This window comes from Perognathus longimembris, chromosome 9 (genome assembly GCF_023159225.1).
Source record: "Perognathus longimembris pacificus isolate PPM17 chromosome 9, ASM2315922v1, whole genome shotgun sequence".
Classification (NCBI taxonomy): domain Eukaryota; kingdom Metazoa; phylum Chordata; class Mammalia; order Rodentia; family Heteromyidae; genus Perognathus; species Perognathus longimembris.
Genome location: NC_063169.1, coordinates 9,110,814 through 9,129,655, shown reverse-complemented (window position 1 = coordinate 9,129,655; position 18,842 = coordinate 9,110,814). Strand labels below are relative to the sequence as shown.

Here is an 18,842-nt window from a genome sequence, read left to right as displayed (position 1 = left end):
CAGACTGAGGTGCTGGAGAACTTGATCCGGTTGCAGAGGACAAGGACAGCTCCAAGTCAGAAAAGCTGAGTCTTGGTTCTTCATCTTCTGAGTCAGGTACAGGAGATCCTATTCCAGTTGCAGTGGACGAAGACAACTCGCAGTCAGCATTGCTGAGTCCTGGGTCTTCATCTTCTGATTCAAGTCCAGGAGAGCCTGTGTTGGATGCAGAGGACTAGGACAGCTCCCTGTCTGCAAATCCGAGTCTTGCCTGGTCATCTCCTGATTTAGGTGCAGAAGAGCCTGTACCGGTGGCAGAGGACAAGTAATCCTCAAGGAGCCGACCTGATTGGTCTGGCTCTTTCATCTTCAGTGCTGCAGTTGGCACCTGGGGTTGGCTTGCAGGAGTCACCGCAGTGTCCCCATCCCTGCTGTCCTGGTCTGGGCTGCCTGGTGCCACTTGCCGGCCTCTCCAGAGGAAGTGCCAGAAGGTTCTTCTGGGTGCAGCTTGGGTGTGGGTGGTGGGTGGGGGGTGCTCCAGTGTCTTCAGGTGTCCACCAGGCGCTCCCTGCAGGGTGTCCTGGAGTCAGAGCCAGGGAACACCGGCCAGCAGCAGAACGCACGGCGCTTCCCTGCCTATCTCGGGCGAGTTCGCCAGTTGTGGCTGGGACTGCAATGGGGCTGTGTGGAGACCTGGGTCTCATGTTCCCTTTGGTCTTCTGTCAAAGCTGAGGTCCCTTCCTGGGGACCTCTTCCTAAGCCTCCTCCTCCAGTGGACTCCACAATGTCCCCCTGGGCTTCTGACTGCTCCTCCTACGACTTTCACTATTTGCAGATCATAGTTTTCTCAATGCACCCCAGCATCCCCGAGAAGAGCTGGGTGCACCAATTCTTCAGTTTCCTGAAGTTCAGGGTGAATTCAGACTACTTAATATCTAGGCTTTTTATGTTGTCATTTGTGCATGAGATGCCAAGGCTTAGTTTTGTTACTAATGCAAAAAATTACAAGTAAAATGATGCTAGAACATGATGTGTTTTCCCCCGGTCCGGGGCTTGACCCCTGGGTCTGGGCTGTCCCTGAGCTCTTCAGCTCAATGCTCGCACTCTACTACTTGAGATGCAGTGCCACTTCCGGTTTTCTGGTGGTTATATGGAGAGAAGAGTCCCATAGACTTTCCTGCCTGGGCTGACTTTGAACTGCGATCCTCAGATCTCAGCCTACTGAGTACCTAAGATTCCAGGTGTGAGCCACTCGTGCCTGGCAGGAAGTGATTTACCAGCCTCCACACACACACAAAATCCCTCCTCTTGCAGACACACATTGGGAAATGGAAACACATGTAGACACAAACGTATGTCCACATGCAGATACATACCAGTGCGAATGTTCAAAATGGTTTGTACCATCTGATTTTGATTTCCCCTAAGTTCATCTTTTGGGATCTCATCTCCATGATGAATCCTTTGGAAACAAGGCTTTGTGAGTGGTTCAGTTCATGTGGAGGCATCTACGTTAAAGTTAGTGGTTTCATCTAGGCTTTCATCACCAATGGTCAAGAAGTGGGAGGTGGGCCAGGTGCTGGTGGCTGCCACCTGTCATCCTTGGTCCTCAGGGGGCTGAGATATGAAGACTGCACTGCTAAGCCTGCCTGGGCATGAAAGAACCAGAACCTCTTATCTTCACAAAAAGAAAGAAAAACATGCTGGAAGTGGAGCTGTCTCTCAACTGGTAGAGCACCAGCCTGGAGAAAGAAAAGTCAGACATCATGCTTCAGACCTGAGTTCACTCCCCAGGGCCAAAACACACACACACACACACGCACGCACACACACGCATGCACACTCACAGGCACACGCACACACACTCACACGCACACACATGCACACACACGCACACACACACACACACAGCAGCAGCAATCGTGGTTATTCCTGGTTTCTTATTGTCTAGGAAATAGCACTTTTGTGCCTACCAAAATCACTAATGATTTCCTAGGTATTTTAAGAATTATTAAGTGATGGTTCATTTTTAAAGGCCCTTTGGGAAATGCAGCCTGTGTCTCTCTGACTCTGGCTTACTTAGCTTCATGTAATGTTGTCTAAGTCTTTCCTTTCCCCTTGCCAGTGGCCGCCCACCCTGTCCACCTGCACAAGCCACCGTGTGGGATGGGCACCGGCGCAGCACAGAAGGGCTTGAGGGAGTAGAAAGGACCCTTGAGTTGATGTACTAGAAGATGTTTTTAATCTTTTATTGTTATTATAAAGGTGGTATACAGTTGTAGCATTATGTGAAGAATACATTTCCTTTTGCACCATGTTACCTGTCCATTCAGTCCAGGTTTTCCCTCGCACTACCACCCATGAGTTGTGTGGTTCATTTTCACGATGGTGTCTAGCGAATAGCACTCTGCATTTGTTCACCCTTTGTCCTCCATTTCTGTGCTCCCTTACTCTCCTAAGAGATAAACAAGACCAAAAGAAAAAAGTAAAGAAAAAGCCTCTCATGTCCATTTCCTGGCGTTCATTCGGTAAATATATATTATTTTATATGATCAGAAGGACACAGACATTGCACCATTGTGCTCCTCTCCTGAGTATCCTTCTTTGTTCTCACTCTGATGTACTCAGAACAATCTTTAAGCACTGCAACCCCCTTGCATCACCTGAGCATGCAGACTGAACAAGAACCCTCAGTGACTCAGAGCACTGGTGTCGTCCGTCTCTAAACCAGCTACTCGGGGGCTGAGAGTGGAAGTTTGGCACTGGTGAGACAAATCTGAGAGACGCTTAGCTCCATTTACCCTGCAGAGAATGCATGAAGGTGTGGTAAAGCACTGGCCTAAGGGGTAAAGCACTAGCCTTGAGTTAATCAGCTGATCAAGAGCCTGACACCCTCAGAGCAAGCCCTAGTATCAGAAAAAGAAATAAATAAAAATCCAAGGGGACACTACAAACAAAAGGACCAAAGACTTGGAGGAGTTGGGATTCCTGTGTATTAAAAAATCTGAAATTCCGCACCAAAGGCCACTGTGCCAACATGGAGCTTGGTCACCATTTAACGTCGTAGCACGGATTTTGGACTCCTGAAGGGAGAGCCACAAGATGGAGGCCTTAGGGAAGAAGTGCAGAGGTGTTGCTGCCCAATAGATGCACATCAGCCTCTGCCCTGGCTGAATCAGCCTTCTCTGCCCAATTTCCTAAGAACCTTCTAAAATGAACTATCGTGTACTATTTCTTAAAATATACACAGGAAATCACTAGTGATTTTGACAGACCAAAAAGTGCTATTACCTAGACCATGAGGAACCTAGAGAATCCCCAACTCGGACCTGCTTGTGAGCATGTGTTTGTGCATGTGTGCATATGTGTGTTCGTGTGTGCATGTGCATATGTGGGTGCGTGCACCCGTGTGTGTGTGTGTCTGTGCACGCACGCGTGCGGGCCCTGGGGAGTGAACTGGGGTCTCAGGCGTGATGTCTGACCTTGTCTTGTCCAGGCTGCTGCTCTACCATTCGAGACACAGCGGCACTGCGGCGTGTGAACTGCGTTTAGTGAGATACAGAAGAGGAAGTGAGGAGAATCACCTGGCGGAAGTGTGGGGGCGCCTGGGGTGGGAGGGGCCGCTCACCCCGAAGCCGGCTGGGCACCGTGGAGGACGCGGAGGCAGGGCCGGGCGGACTCGCTGCGGCCTGCGGCCCATTGCTCACCTCCTCGCGGGCTGCGCGGCGGCCCTGGGCGGGGCGGGGCCCGCACGCGGCCTGCACCGCACCTTCCCCGCGATCCGAGGTCAGCGCACACTGGGCCCCTGCCCCTCGGCCAGGACCTCGGGGTCCTCCCGCTCCTTCACCTGCGCCAAGACGGGGACCCGGTCAGGGAGGCGCCTGCGTGGGGGCTTCCGTCCTCCGGAGAGTCTGTTCCCACGGACAGCGCCCGGCCCCTCCCCAGGCACGCGCAGCCTCCGCGCCCTGCACAGTGGGGGCCGCGGGAGGGCGCGCGGGGGAGGCGCCGGCAGGGGCCCCGGGTGCCGCCCCGCGCCGCGGGCACCGACCTGCTTCCCCGCCTGGCCGCCGCGGTCCTCGCGCTCCACGGGGACGACCTGGCGCCGGCGCCGCGGCCGCGCGCACCGCACGCAGGAGCAGAGCCCCCGCAGCCACGCGAGGCAGCTCCGCAGCCGGCTCCGCAGCCGCCCGCTCCAAGCCGCGGGGGCCGAGGCCGGGGGCGCGGCGGGGCCCTCGTGACGCCCGCCGTCCTCCGCGTCCCGCAGGGCGCCGGGGGCGGGGGCCGGGCGGGGCGGGGACGCCCTGGGCAGCAGGCGGATGGACGGGGCCAAGTAGAGGGTGCGCGCGCTGCCCCGCGCGTCCTTCCCCGGGAAGGGGGGCGGCTGCAGGGCAGGCGCGCTGGCTCCGGCGGAGGGGACGCGCGAGGACCAGGGCCCGCCGGGCGCCACGGAGGGGCGCGGGCTCCTCGCGAGGCCTCCCCGCTCCCCGCGCTCGGACTTGCGCTGCTCCAGCATGAGGTAGGCGCCCATGAGCCCGTTGTAGCTCTTGGCGCTCAGGGCCTCGCGCACCTGCTGGGGGTCTTAGCCCAGGGCGGCCATGGCTTCCAGGATGGAGCCGTCGGGGCGCGGGGGAGGCCGGGCGGCGCCGGCGGCTCCCGCGGCCCCTGCTGCAGCCAGGGGTGCTCCAGCACGCGCCCCAGCGAGGGCCTGCGCGCGGGGTCGGCGGCCACCATGGCGCCCAGCAGGTCCCGGAAGTGGCTGGAGACGTGCGCGGGGAAGCCGAGCTCGCCCCCCAGCATGGCCGTCTCCACCTGCGCCGGCGTGTCGCCCCGGAACGGGCAGCGCCCCACCACCGCGGCGTAGAGCAGCACGCCCAGGCTCCACACGTCCGCCTTGGGGCCGTCGTAGCCGCCGGGCCGCAGCAGCTCCGGGGCGCAGAAGGGCAGGGTGCCCCCCCGCCGCCAGCAGTTTCTGGCCCGCCCGCACCCGGGCGCCCAAGCCAAAATCACAGAGCTTGGCGTTGCCGTCGGCGTCCAGGAGGACGTTCTGCGGCTTCAGGTCGCCGTGCACGATGCCCAGCTCGTGGCAGTGGCTCACGGCGCGCAGCACCTGGCGGAAGACGCCGCGGGCCTCGTCCTCCCACAGGCAGCCGACGGTCTGCATCAAATCCAGGAGGTCGCCGCCCTCCGCGTGCTCCAGGACCAGGCACACGGCGTCCGCGGTGTCCACCACCTCGTACAGCTTGATCACGTTGGGGTGCTGCACGCAGCTCAGGAGGTCGATCTCGGTGTGGATGAGCTGGCTGTTCGTGGCCTTGGGGATGATCTTGACGGCCACCAGGGTGTGGGTGACAAGGTGCTGGGCCAGCTTCACCTCCGAGAAGCCGCCCTCGCCGAGGTCCCCGAGGACTCTGTACTGCGCCCTGAGCAGCATCTTCTCCGAGGCGCCGCAGGCCCGGGCGCCCAGCCCAGCGCGCTCCTCCTCGCTGGCGCTGCCGGGAGGCATTGGGGAGCAGTGCTCGCCAGGAGCCCCAAGAGGGGAAGGGAGGAGAGGGAAAGGCACCAGCTCACCTGGAAACGCTGTGAAAACGAACAGGACAACCAGCAAAACAGCAAAGGATGGAAGACACGAACCCACAAAGGGAAAAACTGGGAGAGCAAACCACCAGCACCACAGCATGTGCAAAGCAGCTAGCTGCGCCCGCCTGTCCTGCAGGCCACCGCCCAACAGCCTCCTGCTGTGTGGACCCAATGCTGCCCCGGGCCTCTTCCTTCTGTCCACTGCCCCATTGCATCACAGGGGCCCTTGTGAGGTCACAGCAGGGCGAGGCTGCCCGGCCTGGGGGGACCCCACAGTGTCCCCTCACTTCCTGGCCAAAAACACCTATTAGGAATGGAAAAGCCCACTCAAGCTTTGTTTGCATCACTTATTGAGATTCATCTTCAGTCTTTTAGAACTTAAAATAGGATGCTGGCACCAGTGGCCCATTCCTGTTAGTCCTTCTTCCTCTACGAGCTGACATGGGGAGGATGGCAGTTCAATGTCAGCCCAGGCAGAATGGGGGAGACGCCCTATGAACCAAAGGTCTCCATGTGACCCATCCATGTGATGGGAGTCAGGTCCAGCTGCACGGCTGGAACCAAAGCCCATTTCTGAAATGTAGCTAGCACATAAAGAGCTGGAGGTGTGTCAGTTGCACACCTGCCCAGTAAGTACTGGCACCAGGTCCAAACCAAGTACCATCCCACCCCCAAATTGCTAGCTTGATGGAATCACTTTTGTCTACTTTCGAACATAGCATGATTGCCTTGAGCAAAAAGAAGCCGGGGACAGTGCTCAAGCCCTGAGTTCGAGCCCCAGGACTGGTAAAAAAAAAAAAAAAAAACACACGGGAAGGCCAGAAAGAAGGAAGTGAACACATTCAGCACTGAATCAAAATGAGTAAAAAGCCAACCAACTACAAATTCTGTCAATCACCCATGCAGTACCCATTCACTTTGAATTCTCTTTGCAAAATGAGGGTGTAAGCACATATTCAGTAGGGGTCCCTTGTGCTACCTCCCATCCTCTGCAGACTTTTCAGGCTTGTCCTGTGCTCCCCCTCTCTCTGGGCCAGGCTTCCTCCCTCATGGACGTGAAGTAGCAGTGGAGAAGTCAAGTCCTCACTGTTGAATTGTTGCTTTTTAATAGTTTAGAGTTTATTCGATATTCTATGCTATCACAGATCTAATTGGCCACCAGAATATAACTTCTCTCAAGTTAAATCAGGCTGTAAGCCACATAATCTGAAAAAGCATGTATTTACATCATCAGCAGGAATGCACTTGAGTTGGTCTAGTTTAGAAAACTTGGGAAAAAGCGAAAGTTGCCCTGACCTCTGGTGAAATGATTCAAAGTGACGAGGAATTATAGAACTTGCGGAGCCTTGCAGTTATCTATGGTGGTATCTGTATTGAAAAGTGGAGATGCCTTCCAAGTGCAGCTCTGAGTCCTGAGGAGCTGACTCCATTAATCATGACTGTGAGAACAAGTCGAATAATGCACGCAGTTGCAGCAGTGATCGCTTCTCAACGTGTTCCTGCGTTGCTCACTGTGGCCCACAAGGACTGAGGCTGATAGTGAAGAACATTCAAGGTTCAGATGATCAAGATGCTTCATGGTTATTCTGAGTCTAAGCAGTTAAATGTATCATTGCTATTGTTATTGATATTGATATTATGGCACTTGGTGGTTTTTTTGGCAGTTTGGGGCTTGAACTCAGGGCTTCACACTTGCTTGGCTTCCTTGTACGCCTGCTCTACTAGTTGAATCAAGCCTCCATCCATGCTATGTAAGGATTCGTTGAAAATGGTGTCACTGAGCTTTACTGTCTGAGTTGCTTTCAACCATGGCCCTTCAGCTCTCAGCCTCTAGAGTAGATGGGTTTAAAGGGTGTGTCCGCATGTGGCTTCAAAGGACTCTTCAGTCCTGTGGGGCTTATGTTCCACCTGTGGCCTAAGGGCATTTCCAAAATACTTTTTCCACAAACAACAACAATGCTCACTCCCCACTTAAATATATACAAAAACTAGAGAGAAAGAAAGCATTCTGAAACTCAGAATCCTCTCCAACAATCAAATGTTCAGGATCTGAAAATGACTGTTGTCAGTCCCTGCCTGGTTTGAACGTGGGTTGGAGATCAGACTTTTTGTACAAACACAAATTTCTAAGTTCGAGGGAAAGCTGGGCAGGGCTCAATTAAGACACCATGAACAGAGTTTTCTTAAGTATGGTCCTGAGACAAATCATGCTTGGAAGGAGATCCAAACCAGAATCTTCAGATAAAGCGAATGACAGCACATGGTGTCTTACTCCTTTTCTTCATACACTGGGGACCTAACAAGGCCAGAGCTAGTCTAGCCCTAGACCCTGAGCCATATCCCAGGCTCTTTTTCGTTTTTAATCTTGTTTAAAGTTTGTGTCTCTTAGAAACCTGGCCTCAAACCTTCACATTTCTGCCGCAAGTTCCTGGATGGATGAAATTATGGACATAAACCACCATGAAAAGAAGTAACTTTGATTTTTTTATATGTTTGTGCCAGTACAGGGCTTGAATTCAGAGCCTTGAGGTTTTGCTTGCCTTGCTCACTTCTGGCTGACAGTCTACCACTCGAGCCAGGCTTCTAGTCTGACCTTTTGCTGTTTCCAACTGCTATCTTCCAGGTCTCAGCATTCAGAGATGGGATTATAGGTGTGAGCCACTTGTCTGTCCCATGCACAATAGAATTTCTAATTAATTGGACCACGTTCTTAAAAATTGCTTTTATTGTCAGGCTTTTGAGCCCCACTGGGGCCTGGTGGGGCCAAAGTCAGACTTCAAGATCCTCTAAGAAAATTTCATATTTTAAAATACTTTGTAGTCTATCTCCACCTATACAACAGTATAACATCCTTGTGTCTGTTTCTCTAGGTCTTGTTTTTATTTTGTATTGTATTTATTTGTAGTTTTATTAGAGTGGGTGATATCCTGTAAACTCTGGCTATAGAAATTGCCATAATTGGGGCTGAGAATGTGGCTTAGTGGTAGAGTTTCACCTAGCATGCATGAAACCCTGGGTTCCATTCCTCAGTAGCACACAAACAGAAAAGGGCAGAAGTGTTGCTGTGGCTCAAGAGGCAGAGTGCTAGCCTCGATCGTAAAGAAGCCAGGGACAGTGCTCAGGCCCTGAGTCCCAAGCCTCGGGACTGGCCAAAACAAACACACACACACACAAAACACCAAAACCCTGGGAGACAATTCCCGAACCTTCTTGCTCCAGCACATTCTCAGTAGATCTGTGCTGGCAGTACTTGAAACTAGAGACAAGGTGAGTTTGGACTCCAGGGCTAGAAAGGCAACCATGGCCTGGGTTCCCAGCTTCTCGCAGAAGGATTCTGTGAAGGGTTTGGAGATTGGCTTTGGCCAGGATTGGTGGCTTTTCCCACAGGGATTCAGGGCGGGTTCACCCTCTCTAGGGTGGGACAGGGTGGGGAAGGGAGGCCTGTCCCAGTGTGTGAAGATGAAGGGACCCCAGGGCTCAGCCCTTCCTCGTCTTTCACCGAGGCTCTGGGCTTGCTGGGCGCCCAGTAGAGCCGGGAGAGGGAGAGGCGCCCGGGCGCGCAGCATGGGTGAAGTGCCTGACTTTGAAGTCAGGCCCCACTTTACCACGTGGGCCCCACTTTACCATGCGAACCCCACTTTACCATGTGAACCTGAGATAAGCAGGCCCTGTGAGCAAACCCAGCACAAGCCTACTAGGGCCCAGCTGGTTGAGAACTCTAAGGACTGGGAATGCTTAACTCTAGCCGCCCCTAGAATACCTCGAGCCCTGAGCCAATCAGATTTGTACCGTAATCTTGCTTTGGCCTTTATAAGATCTGTATTATCACAGCTCGAGGCTGCCTCCTAACCTCCGCTGTGTCAGTGGGTAGGACAAGGTCCGCCACGGCCCCGCTTGAATGAAGCCTTGCTTGCTATTGCATGTCGGAATGTCAGAGTCTCAGTCGTCTTCTTGGTGGTGGTCTTGGGACTTGGCACAACAGGGGGCCTGGTGGACCTGTGCCGAGAACTTCGACGCTCCCTTGGTGTTTTACCTGACGGAAGAGCAGCAGACACGCGTGTTTGGTACCCGGCACTGCGCCCCGTCCTGCCCTCCTCCCATGCTCCCATCTGCCCTGGGCCCCTGGGTGCCTGGCCGGGTCCGCGCCCTTGGGGCCCCGTGGGCCCTGGAAGCTGCGGGTTCTCAGGGCTTCCTGTCTTGTGTCCCCAGGCCTAGGGGACGCGTTCCTGTGCCGCACGGAGGAGCACAGCCACACCCTCCTCCAGCTGGAGCCCTGCTTCACAGCCGCGGGCCACACTCGAGTCACAGTGGTGGGGCCCCCCAGGGACAGGCAGTGGCTCCTGAACATGGCGTGGTATGTGGGGCACCAGGACGCCCCCTTGTAAGCCGAAGGTAGGCGTCTGTGACGGGGGGAGGCTTGCGTGCAGGCCTGGGGCTCCTGCAAGGCCGCTTCCACTCGTGCACACCCCTTCCCGTGCTGGGGAATCCACGGCACCAGAGCCCAAAGCCCCACGGCGTGGGATGAAGTCAGTGAGGGTGGGGGGCGGAGTGGGGAGGTGCGGAAGGGCCCCCCAGGGGGGACAGGCTGGGGGAACCCTACCCCAACTCCACGTCCCCACAGGCCTCTTGGCTGGGGTCACAGCTCACGGAGGTTCCCTCTCCTCCTCTCTCCCCAGGTCTGGAAATGCTGCGCTATGTCCGGAGCCAGCCCCTCACCACGGAGGACTTGGCCTTGGCTACCATTGTTTGTCCCGATACCATATGCTCCTGAGTGATCCCTTCTCTCCGGACGGTGCTCAGGCTTCCTCAGGGCTGGAGCTTCTAGCTCCTGGGGTTCCATGCAGTCAGTTTTCTCATGAAGAATGACTTCCCTGGGAAGCTGAGAACCACATAGAAGAGAACGTGCAGGCTGGAGTTGTGGCCAGCTTGTCTCTCTCAGGGCGTCTAGGCATATGTCTGAGAGATGACTCCTAAATAGGAAGAAGTGTTCCCGTCTAGTTATTTAATAATATGCAATAAATAAACTCTATCATGTGTAATGTCTCTGTGTTGGTCCCTCTTGTTTTGACAGCTTATCTACCATATACATTTTTCCTGTAATTACACCCAACTTCCAGGAAAACACCACCTCTCAAGAAATCTCAGATTGTAAGCCGGACACTGGCTAGCCTTGAGCGGAAAAAGCGCAGGGACAGCACCCAGGCCTGAGCTCAAGCCCCAGCAGACTGGCAAGAAAAGAAATAAAAAAAAAGAAATCTCAGATTGTCACTACAGTGAAATCCACTCATAAACCACTTAAAGTGGTAAACTAATTAGAAACCATGTAATGTGGAAAACAACTTAAACTAAGAACATGTACTCTAATTAGCTTGCAGGGATTAGCCTAACTTTTACTTGCTCTTTGTGTGCCATTTGGGTTTTTTGATGGGTTTTCAGTCATAGGGTTTGAAGTCAAGGCTTGGGTGCTGTCTCTGAGCTTTCTCTCAAAGCTAGCGCTCTACCACTTTGAGCCACAATGCCACTTCTGGTTTTCTGGTAATTAATTGGAGATAAGGCTCTCAAAGATTTTCTTGCCCAGGCTGGCTTTGAGCCACAATCCTCAGAAATCAGCATCCTGAGTAACACAAAATGGTTTGGTTTTGGTGTTTGTCTTCCTTTATTTTGTTTTGCTTTTGCCAGTCCTGGGGCTTGGACTCAGGGCCTGAGCACTGTCCCTGGCTTCTTTTGCTCAAGGCTAGCACTCTATCACTTGAGCCACAGAGCCACTTCTGGCTTTTTCTATATCTGTGGTGCTGAGGAATGGAACTCACGGCTTCATGTATGTGAGGCAAACACTCTACCACTAGGACAACCCCCACAATATGTTTTTTTGAGAAGCATATTTTCATAAACGGAAGGACACAGGTACACTCATGGGCTCTTCTCTCCTGGGCTATCTTCAAACCAGGAACCTCAGATCTCTGCATCCTCTAGCTATGATTTCAAGTGTAAGCCACCAGCTCCTACTTTGTGAGTTTTCCTGGCAGCATTGGGTCTTTTTATATAGTGTGTGTGTGTGTGTGTGTGTGTGTGTGTGTGTGTGTTGCCAGTCCTCGGGCTTGAACTGAGCACTGTCCCTTGCTTCTTTTGCTCAAGGCTAGCACTCTACCACTTGAGCCACAGAGCCACTTCTGACTTTTTCTGTTTATATGGTGCTGAAGAATGAAACCCAGGGCTTCATGCATGCTAGGCAAGCACTCTACTGCTAAGCCGCATTCCCAGCCCAGCACTGGGTCTTGAACTGAGGGCTAGAGAACCCTTAGCTTTTTTACTGTGGCCTGGCACTTTACTATTTGAGCTGCACCTCCACTTCTGACAGTTTGGTGGTCAATTGGAGATAAAAATCTTATCAATGTTCCTGCTCATGTTGGTTTTCAGACTCCTGAGCAGCTAACGTTACAGCTATGAGCCTCTAGTCTTTGTTTCCATTCCTCTTAACTTTATTATCCAGCATGAACTTTCCCTGTCCCCAACGTCCTACTATGTAGACAGCCCAGCCACGAGGTTACTTTAGATCAAGGACATGCTCTGTCTGGTTCCCTGATGTTGTCTAAGCTCTGCTTCTTCACAGGTTCTGTACCCTGAGACCTGGCTGTGCATGTATTCAAATCTGGGGGACAGAGCCTGGTGTTTTTTGTACTCTACCTATTTTACAACTTATTTATTGATATCTTAACTTTCACTGTATGTCAGTGGACACTATTTCATCCAAGTTTGTTAGCATATTTTGCCAACTTCCACTTTCCTAATGCACTGAATCAGTGAAAATCTTCTGGCTCATGAACCATACTAGGGAGCATTTCCTTTCTAAAGGAGGAGATGCCCAGAAGTGAGAAGACAGAATTTTTATTTCTTTTCCAAACTCTCCCTTAATCATGAAGGTGAGGAGGGAGACTATTTTATTTTATATTAAACTTGTGAATAATTTGTGTCCATGTTTTGGTTGGTGCTTTATATAAGTCATTGTTTAAAAGTAAAGCATTGGAAGTGGAGCTGAAGAGCTCAGGGACAGCACCCAGGCTCAGAGTTCAAGCCCCATGACCAACAACAACAAAAAAGTAAAGCACCAACTTATAATCCTAACAGAATTTGCTGTTAACTGAGGTTTAAAATAATCCTTTCTATGGGGCTGGGGATAAGGCCTAGTGGCGAGAGAGCTTGCCTTGTATACATGAGGCCCTGGGTTTGATTCCCCAGCACCACATATACAGAAAACAGCCAGAAGTGGTGCTGTGGCTCAAGTGGCAGAGTGCTAGCCTTGAGCAAAAAGGAAGCCAGGGACAGTGCTCAGGCCCTGAGTCCAAGGCCCAGGACTGGCCAATAAAATAAAATAAAATAAAATAATCCTTTCTAAACATTAAAAGAAATTCTCAAGCTAGGGGCTGGGAATGTGGCTTCGTGGTAGAGTGTTTGCCTAGCATGCATGAAGCCCTGGGTTCCATTCCTCAGCACTGCATACACAGAAAAAGACAGAAGTGGCACTGTGGCTCAAGATATAGAGTGCTAGCCTTGAGCAAAAGAAGCCAGGGACAGTGCTCAGGCCCTGAGTTCAAGCCCCAGGCTGGTAAAAAAAAAAAATTCTCGAACTGAATAAATAAAAGAACACTTAGGCAGGAGAGTGCCAAGTAAGAGTGTCCACACCTATAACCCTAGCTATTCAAGATGCTGAGCTTTAAGGATCAAAGCAATGCCAGCCCAGGCAGATAAATCAAAGAAAATCTCACCTCCAATTAATGAAGAAAAAGCAAGAAGTGGAGGTGTGGCTCGCAGTGGAGAGCGACCATGATGGATGAAAAGGCCAAGCCAAAATGCAAGGCACTGTCCTGAATTAAAAATCTAGTACTGTCTCACACACACCACAAAAGAACCACGTGGCATCTTGTGACAGCACTGTTTCAGTAGATCTCAGGGAGGCCTAAGGCTACATTTCAACAGCTTCCCAGGTCTGCTCACGCTGCTAGTCAGTGATCACATTTGGGGCAGCAGGGCTATACACACCTCAATGATCTTCCAAAGACTACATCTAGAGGGTTGAACCAGGGCTGGGAATCCTCATGAGCTATCCACTAAGGTAGATTTCCATCTTTTAAGAGGAGAACCCTAATACAGAGGTGTTGGGGATGTAAATTTGCCAGGCTTAGCTCTATCGCTCCCCAACACGTGGGGAAGGGTCCTAAGCTTACCTATCTATTCTGTGGTGGGTCCATACCTACTCTCTTATGTCCCCCCGGCCAGTAGGGTATCGGACGTGGGAGTGAGGTCCGGGTTTAGCCTTGGGTTGCGTGTGGGTGTAATACTTCCATGCTCACCAGCTCAAGGAAGACACGAGCGCGTGAGATCTCAGAGAAAACCTCTAGGGCTTCTGATTATACAAATGAGGAGCCCCCCAGATATACCCCCGAGGGCGGGCACAAGAGAGGGATTGCAGATTGGTCACAGAGGGCTGTCCATCAAGTGATGTCAGGGGACCTCCTTTGAGGGCAGAGGATCAGCCCCCCAAGGATTGTGTTTCTGGGGTATCCTCCATTACACATGTGCTGCCCCAGGAGCAGGGCCTTCTCTTCATGACAAAGGCAGGAAGGGGAGGGGCAGGCCAAGGTCAGCTGTGGCCCCTTAAAGGCACAGCTGACCCCAACACAGGGGGAAAGCACTGCTGGTCATTCTTCTCCTTCAGTACTGGTCTCTGCTCAGCCTGGAAATTATTTCTATTATTATTGTTCTATTACATTATATTTTTCTCTTAAAATCTATTCATCTGGGCACCAGTGGCTCATGCGAGCCACTCAGAAGGCTAAGATGGAGGTATGAAGCGAGTTCAAGAAGCAAAGGATATAAGACTCTTATCTCCAGGAAACCAGCAAAAACCCAGATGTAGAAGTGTCCCTCAAGTGGTAGAGGGCCAGCCTTGAGCACAAAAGCTGAGGGACAGTGTATACCCCCGAGTTCAATCCTCAGTACTCCATTAAACTCACATAAAAATGCCTTAGGCTGTGCGTGAACTGGGAGGTGATCAGAGCACTAGTGAGCCTGGGAGAACAGGCAGAGCTAGAGATTGGATTCCTGAGTTAGAGATGGGCAACTCCCTGCTCCAGCCTGGGTGCCTTAGGAAATCGATGCCAAGGGAGTGGTGTGCTTGCGTGTGACAACAATGAATGAACACAAGGTAACAGCCTTATGCCACCTGCTCTGCCCTGGCTGCCTCATCTCACCAGCACCTCCTGGCTAAAAGTTCAGAATATTTAATGAGTTCCTGGGCCCCCTCTACTGGTTGAAGATTAAGTTGAGAGTTACAAAAGGAAAAAGTGAGCATAGACTAGTAGTGTAGCTTCGTAGCTCAGTATTAAAGCTCTTGCCTTGTATGCGCAGAACCTTAGGTATGTTTGTCATCAGGGAGAAAATATCAATACTACTTTATATTAGACTTTGCACTAGTATATTTCTGTCGACACAATGGGTTCAAAATATACATTCCTGTTCCTCAATACTACAGATTTATCACAAATAAAAATGCTAATTCCTCTTTAAAGAAAATGCAGCTGGAAATGGTAGCACACGGTGGCAATACCAGCAACTTGGGAAGTGGACACACTGAGGACCCCCAGTTCCAGGCCAACCCAAGCAAAGAACCAAAACAAAAGGGCTGGCAGTGTGGCTCACATGGTGGAACACTGGGAGACCTTAACTTCACTCTACAGGACCACATAAACAATCCCTCCATGATGAGAGCCAAGCTTCAGTCCGCTGGGGAGAAAAACCACAAAGCAAATGGGAAAGTACAAGAGAGATCCGCTTAGATTTTGGCTCAAATCTCACCCACCCTCACACTGCTGTCCTAGCTCTGAGTTGAATACATTAGTTTGGCAGGAACCATTCAGTTTAGGTGCTCCATGCAGGGCCAATATGTATCCTATGGGTCCCTGGGGTCTGAAACCTAGAGCAAAGGAAGTATCCTTAGCCTATGTAAGTGTGGTATTGTCAAGTGGGTCAAAAGGAACACAGAGGGCTGGGAATGTGGCTTAGTGGTAGAGTTCTCGCCTTGCATGCATGAAGCCCTGAGTTGAATTCCACATAAACAGAAAAGGCTAGAAGTGGCACTGTGGCACAAGTGGGAGAGCACTAGCTTTGAGCAAAAGAAGCTCAGGGACAAGACCTAGGACTGACACATCTGGGAAAGAAAACAGGACTTGATAAGTTTCCAGGGCTTACACCTGTAATCCCAGCTACGCAGGAGGTTGTTATTTGAGGATCATAGTTTGAAGACAGCCCAGACAAAAAAGGTCAGTGAGACTTATATTTTCAATTAACTTCCAGAAAACTAAAAGTGGAAGTGTGGCTCAAGTAGTCAAGTGCCAGGCTGAGAATAAAAAGAGCTAAGAGAGAGCACATAAGTTCTGAATTCAAGTTCCATACACATACCCACACTCATTTTTCTGAGGACAACAGAAAAATATTCGATGTAGTTAAGAAGTCTATCCTATGAAAAACAAAATAGACAAGAAGTTGCAAAAATGAGGACATTAAAGAAAAGGTAGGTAACAGTTAACATCCTCTGTAACCCAAGACTCACAATTTAAAGACTTGTAGGAATGTAAACTCCTATGAAAGTCTAGCTCCCCTTACCGCCAAGGAGAGGGAATTGCATGATTCCAACCAAACTCGACTTTCTCTAAAGCCCAAGAGCTCTTGGCAGTTTCTCACCCAAGAATTCCAGTTCCCTAAGTGGCAGCCCAAGCGCAGGACCCATCTTGTAGATAGACGGGTCATTGAGGTGTGATTATAATTGGCCAGCTGCCCCGCCTGCCACAAACACCTCTGTGACATCACAGAAAACCAATACAGCTGACAGCAAAGCAGGACTCATTTTCACCCAGCGTTATAAGGGCCCATCCAGAACGCTGGACAGCTCCCCATGCACAAGTGGGAGAGGCCCACCAGGAGCTCTGCCCTGTCAAGCAACAGCTTCCACGTGAGAGCCTCAGAAGGTCACTTTGACATCCTGTGCTTGTTAGAAATGCACATTATGAGCCTTTCACAACACACAGAATCAGAATCTGGAGAAAGAGCCTATGAAATTTGTGCTTCCACAAGCTCTCAGGTGGGTTCTTACTCATCTTCATGTCTGCAAGCCAATTATGGGGTTTACACAATTTGTTTCCTCACAAAAGAGTGATGACAAAACCTGCAATTTGTAGTCTCAGCGACTGAGAGAGCTAAGGTAGGAGGATTGCTTAAGCCCAAGAGGTGGGGTGGTCTGTCAGCCTGAACAACAAAAAACGACCCCTCCTCAAACAATAATCACAAAAAAAATCAATCACTTACATGCCCCTGTATTTGAGGACTTGCCTCTGACCACAAAAATGGGAGGAACTCAAGATGTACTGTAGCCATGCACTCATCTGTTGAATTGAAACCTCTTTGTAAACCTACTCATACTTTTTAATATGTAAAGGGGAGAAAATATCACTATCAGGATTCTATTCACTCCTCACCTCACGATATGAATGGTTTATGTAGTTATTATATGTAATCAAAATTCTTTTTATGCCAGATGCACCAAAATTTATTTATTCATATAGTTTTCATATCCCTGAAGGTACACACACCAAAAAAATCCCAAATGCAGCAACTTCAGAATACTTGCTTGTCTCCAACTTCAATAGCAGGAGCAAGGCTGTCCACAGAACACGCCTGACAATTAGACGGTCTAAGCAGGATGCTGGGGAATGTCTGCCCCTGACTTAGGGCTCTTCAAGAACTCTTCAGGTTGAGGCATCTTCTCAGCTGGAAGAGAAGCAATGGATACCAATCATCCACAAGGAGAAAACGGTCTGTGGTTGGAGAAAGGAATGGATATCTGCAACATAGCTTTAAAGATTGGGCCTGTGCCAGGCCCTGGTGGCTCACACTTGTAACCCTTAGCTGCTCAGGAGGCTGTGAGCTGGGGACCGAGGTTCAATGCCAGCCTGGGCAGGAAAGTTTGAGAGACTCTCAGCTGAATTAACCCCCAATAAGCCACAAGTGGAGCTGTTGCTTAAGTGGTAGAATGCTAGCCTTGAGGGGAAAAATAAAACGAAGGGAAGCCACGGGGCCCTGGTTCAAGTCCCAGCGTGGGGTCCTCACACCTCCACCACGGCCTGGCCCTGGGAATCCCCCTGTGGCCCAGCTCAGGCTGAGTGGGCCCAGCTGCGCCCAGAGTGTCCAACCTCCCTTCCTTCCCCACCCTGCTGACGGCCCCAGAGGCGCTGCAGCTTCCTAGTGCTTAGGAAGTGCAAACCGCTGTGCGCAGGCGAAGGGGCGGCCGGAGGGGGTGAGCAGACCCCAGGGCCCCGGGGGCCTCTCCAAGCCCCTCACCTGGCCGGTCCTGGAGCTCTGCGCCCCGGGCTGCGAGGCTCAGGAGAAAGCTCTTCACGCGATTCTGCCCCGCAGGCCGTCCCAAGATGGAGACCTCAGCCACGGTGCCGCGGGCCACCTTGCTCACGTGCACCAAGGCCCGACTCCGCCATGCCAGCTGGGAGACCACGGCTTGGTGGGGACCTGGACGAGTCGGGCCAGGGGTCAGGGGGAAGGGCTGGCCAGGGCCGGGCCGCCCTGGGGGCTGGGGGGGCGGTGGGGGGGGGGGGCCTGACCCAGCGGCCTCGCCCGCCCTGGCCGCTCACCGAAGATCTGATCTGCCAGCCAGGCCTCCAGGTAGAACCCCAGAGGGCGGCTCATGTCCTCCACCGGAAACCACCACGGCCGGACGCGAACCTGGGGGCGCAGACGCGGGGCCCCACGCGGCCTCTCCTGGGGGGAGGACGGCTGCTGCCCGCCCTGTCCGGCCGCATCCGGCCCCATGGGTTCGGCCCTAGCGGACCCAAGGCCTAGAGGATCCATGGCCCGGAGGCCCGGCTGCAAAGGCTGGGGCGGCTTCCGCCAGGCCCGGCTCTTGAGGAGGCCCCGGCCCCGCCCCGTGGGCGGCGCCCCTAGGAGCCCCCAGGGCCATGGTCACTTCCGGTGCCCAGGTCACTTCCGCTTCTCCCCTGAACTGGATGTGGGCTGGGGGGTGAGGTTTAGGGTTCCCCGGGGCCCCAGAGCCTCGGAGGCGTCATCCCAGCCCTAGAATTCCAGCCTCAGGGCCTCTGCTCCTGCACGTCAGCATACACAGGGAAAAGCTGATTCTACTTCAGCCTGTGGGCAAATTATTATTATTATTGTTGTTGTTGTTGTTGTTATTATTATTGTTGTTCTTGTTATTATTTGGAATCCTC

General features: G+C 52.2%; 1 protein-coding gene across 1 annotated transcript; it reads right to left on the bottom strand.

Annotated features, from left to right (window-relative positions):
• Window positions 1-17,299: 17,299 nt before the first annotated feature.
• Window positions 17,300-18,429, bottom strand: LOC125357519 (oocyte-expressed protein homolog). The gene is made up of 3 exons (XM_048354496.1): window positions 18,252-18,429; window positions 17,947-18,129; window positions 17,300-17,376 (listed from the first exon to the last, which is right to left on the bottom strand). The coding sequence occupies exons 1-3, from the start codon at window positions 18,427-18,429 to the stop codon at window positions 17,300-17,302; spliced, it is 438 nt and encodes a 145-aa protein (XP_048210453.1).
• Between the last annotated feature and the right edge of the window lie 413 nt (window positions 18,430-18,842).